At 47.3% G+C, this 3,372-nt stretch overlaps 1 protein-coding gene across 1 annotated transcript; it reads right to left on the minus strand.

Moving 5' to 3' along the window:
- Positions 1-844: 844 nt before the first annotated feature.
- On the minus strand, positions 845-3,124 carry LOC120021169 (lymphocyte antigen 75-like). Its single transcript, XM_038964807.1, has 4 exons — positions 3,088-3,124; positions 2,121-2,267; positions 1,388-1,756; positions 845-1,212 (listed from the first exon to the last, which is right to left on the minus strand). The coding sequence occupies exons 1-4, from the start codon at positions 3,122-3,124 to the stop codon at positions 845-847; spliced, it is 921 nt and encodes a 306-aa protein (XP_038820735.1).
- Between the last annotated feature and the right edge of the window lie 248 nt (positions 3,125-3,372).

The raw sequence follows: 3,372 nt of genomic DNA on the forward strand, positions 1-3,372 counted from the left end.
AGGGGTAGAGGTGTAGAGAGAGAGGGGTAGAGGTTTAGAGAGGGGTAGAGGTTTAGAGAGGGGTAGAGGTGTAGAGAGGGGTAGAGGTGTAGAGAGGGGTAGAGGTGTTGATAGGGGTAGAGGTGTAGAGAGGGGTAGAGGTGTAGAGAGGGGTAGGTAGAGAGAGAGGGGTAGAGGTGTAGAGAGGGATAGAGAGGGGTAGAGGTGTGGAGAGGTGTAGATGTGTAGAGAGGGGTAGATGTGTAGAGAGGGGTAGAGATATAGAGAGGGGTAGAGGTGTAGAGAGGGGTAGAGGTGTAGAGAGGGGTAGAGGTGTAGAGAGGGGTAGAGGTGTAGAGAGAGAGGGGTAGAGGTTTAGAGAGGGGTAGAGGTGTAGAGGGGGGTAGAGGTGTAGAGAGAGAGGGGTAGAGGTGTAGAGAGGGGTAGAGGTGTTGATAGGGGTAGAGGTGTAGAGAGGGGTAGAGGTGTAGAGAGGGGTAGGTAGAGAGAGAGGGGCAGAGGTGTAGAGAGGGATAGAGAGGGGTAGAGGTGTAGAGAGGGGTAGATGTGTAGAGAGGGGTAGATGTGTAGAGAGGGGTAGAGATGTAGAGAGGGGTAGAGGTGTAGAGAGGGGTAGAGGTGTAGAGAGGGGTAGAGGTTTAGAGAGGGGTAGAGGTTTAGAGAGGGGTAGAGGTGTTGATAGTGGTAGAGGTGTAGAGAGGGGTTGAGGTGTAGAGGTGTAGAGAGAGAGGGGTAGTGGTGTAGAGAGGGGTAGAGGTGTAGAGAGGGGTAGAGGTGTAGAGAGGGGTAGAGGTGTAGAGAGGGGTAGAGGTGTAGAGAGGTTTAACACATCAAAAGAAAGAGATCACATCTCACCAGTACTGTTGCTGCAGATGAAGTTGAATCTCTCAGTCTCAGACTTCCCGACCCACTGACCCCCGTCTCTCTGTATGGCCCCCGTGTTCCCACACTGCTCCTTGATGGTGTCGTAGCCCTCCCCGTCGGACCAGTTGTGGTAGCAGGACTCTTCTCCATTGACCCAGAACCAGAAGTCCAGGGTGCAGGTGTACCTCAGGCCCAGCCAGACGAAGGGAGTGGAGGCCTTCTTGGCTCTCTGTTGGACCCAGTGCTGGATGTTCTGGTTGTGGACAGACACCAGCTCCATGTCCAGATCTCTGCAGTGCCACAGGGCTTCTGACCACGTCTTGTTCTCTGAGACCAGGACCAGTTCATCTGGAGGAAGAAGAGGGGGACACAGAGACTCATGATAATTGTTAATATATTAAGTTCACTTTGATTCTAAGACCTACGTCGTTGTACATGAATGTTCAGTCCTTCTCATCACAACGTTACCAAATGTTAAACGTAAGTCTATATTGAGGATTTAAAGTGTTGGTCAGCGGCTCACCGTCATAGCAGATAAAATTAGAGTTGGTGGTACAATCCTGATATTTCCACTTTCCAGAAGAGAAAGTAACTTCACCACAGAACTCTCCGTCCTGATAACTCCCATCTGCCATGTTTGCCTTGAATGTTTCCCAGCTCTTGAAAGAGGAGCCACTCTGGTCAGACCACCTCCAGACTCCAAGAGATTTCTTCAAGCCAATCCACACTCTGTAGATACCATTGATGTCAGGTAAGATACTCTTGATGGCGTCCCTCTCTGTTGTGTTCCTCACACTGGCCAGGTCTGTGTGGTATTGCTGACAATAGCTGTGAGCATCACTCCAAGACTTATATTCCGTGATGAGAATGTACTTATTGGTCGCATTTTGGTCTATTTGGAAGAAAAAAAAGCTATAACAAAATACAAATACAGATAATACATAAATAGTTTTTTTTTTATGAATAAAATGTGAATCTCTTATCTGAATAAAATGATTTGGTATGTGACAACATCGTTGATTGATGAGGAAATGGTCAGGGGAACTCACCATCATAGCAGACAAAATAAAATGTTCTGCTACAGTCTAAATTTTGCCAAGTCGCATTTAGCAACATATACACACAGGACTCATTGTTGTTGGGATCATTATTTGGTTGATGATCATCCCAAAACCCATTCCCCTCTAACTCGCTGTTTCCCAGAGACCACCTCCAGACGTTGTTATACAGCCCTATCCAGGCTGATCCTGTTTTACTGAGCTTCTTCATATCTGCCATGTCCTCATCTATGGTGGCCAGGTCAGTGTAGTTCTGTCTGCAGATATTCTGAGCTTCAGTCCAGGTCTTTTTCATGTTCACAAAGTGGAACTGATGAGGGAGGCATGAGGGGAGGATGGACAGCCCTGTGGAGAACAAACCAACATTATGAGAGGAGGATGGACAGCCCTGTGGAGAACAAACCAACATTATGAGAGGAGGATGGACAGCCCTGTGGAGAACAAACCAACATTATGAGGGGAGGATGGACAGCCCTGTGGAGAACAAACCAACATTATGACAGGAGGATGGACAGCCCTGTGGAGAACAAAGCAACATTATGAGGGGAGGATGGACAGCCCTGTGGAGAACAAACCAACATTATGACAGGAGGATGGACAGCCCTGTGGAGAACAAACCAACATTATGAGTGGAGGATGGACAGCCCTGTGGAGAACAAACCAACAATATGAGAGGAGGATGGACAGTCCTGTGGAGAACAAACCAACATTATGAGGGGAGGATGGACAGCCCTGTGGAGAACAAACCAACATTATGAGGGGAGGATGGACAGCCCTGTGGAGAACAAACCAACATTATGAGTGGAGGATGGACAGCCCTGTGGAGAACAAACCAACATTATGAAGGGAGGATGGACAGCCCTGTGGAGAACAAACCAACATTATGAGGGGAGGATGGACAGCCCTGTGGAGAACAAACCAACATTATGAGAGGAGGATGGACAGCCCTGTGGAGAACAAACCAACATTATGAGGGGAGGATGGACAGCCCTGTGGAGAACAAACCAACATTATGAGGGGAGGATGGACAGCCCTGTGGAGAACAAACCAACATTATGAGAGGAGGATGGACAGCCCTGTGGAGAACAAACCAACATTATGAGAGTGCAAATAAAAAACACCCACAGACGCACATGAACACACACGTACAGAAATTAACACTTACCTGAGAAAACAAGGAGGAGGGACAGAGTTTGGTCCATCCCTGGAGATTGGAGGGAAAACAGATGTTAAAACTTCTTGTCAATATGGGGGCGCTGTTTCCACTTTGTAAAAAATCGTGCCCAAATTAAACTGCCTCATACTCTATTCTAGATCGTACAATATGCATATTATTATTACTATTGGATAGAAAACACTCTCAAGTTTCTAAAAGCGTTTGAATTATATCTGTGAGTAAAACAGAACTCATTTTGCAGCAAACTTCCTGACAGGAAGTGAAAACTCTGAA

This window comes from Salvelinus namaycush, chromosome 26, assembly GCF_016432855.1.
Source record: "Salvelinus namaycush isolate Seneca chromosome 26, SaNama_1.0, whole genome shotgun sequence".
Taxonomy (NCBI): domain Eukaryota; kingdom Metazoa; phylum Chordata; class Actinopteri; order Salmoniformes; family Salmonidae; genus Salvelinus; species Salvelinus namaycush.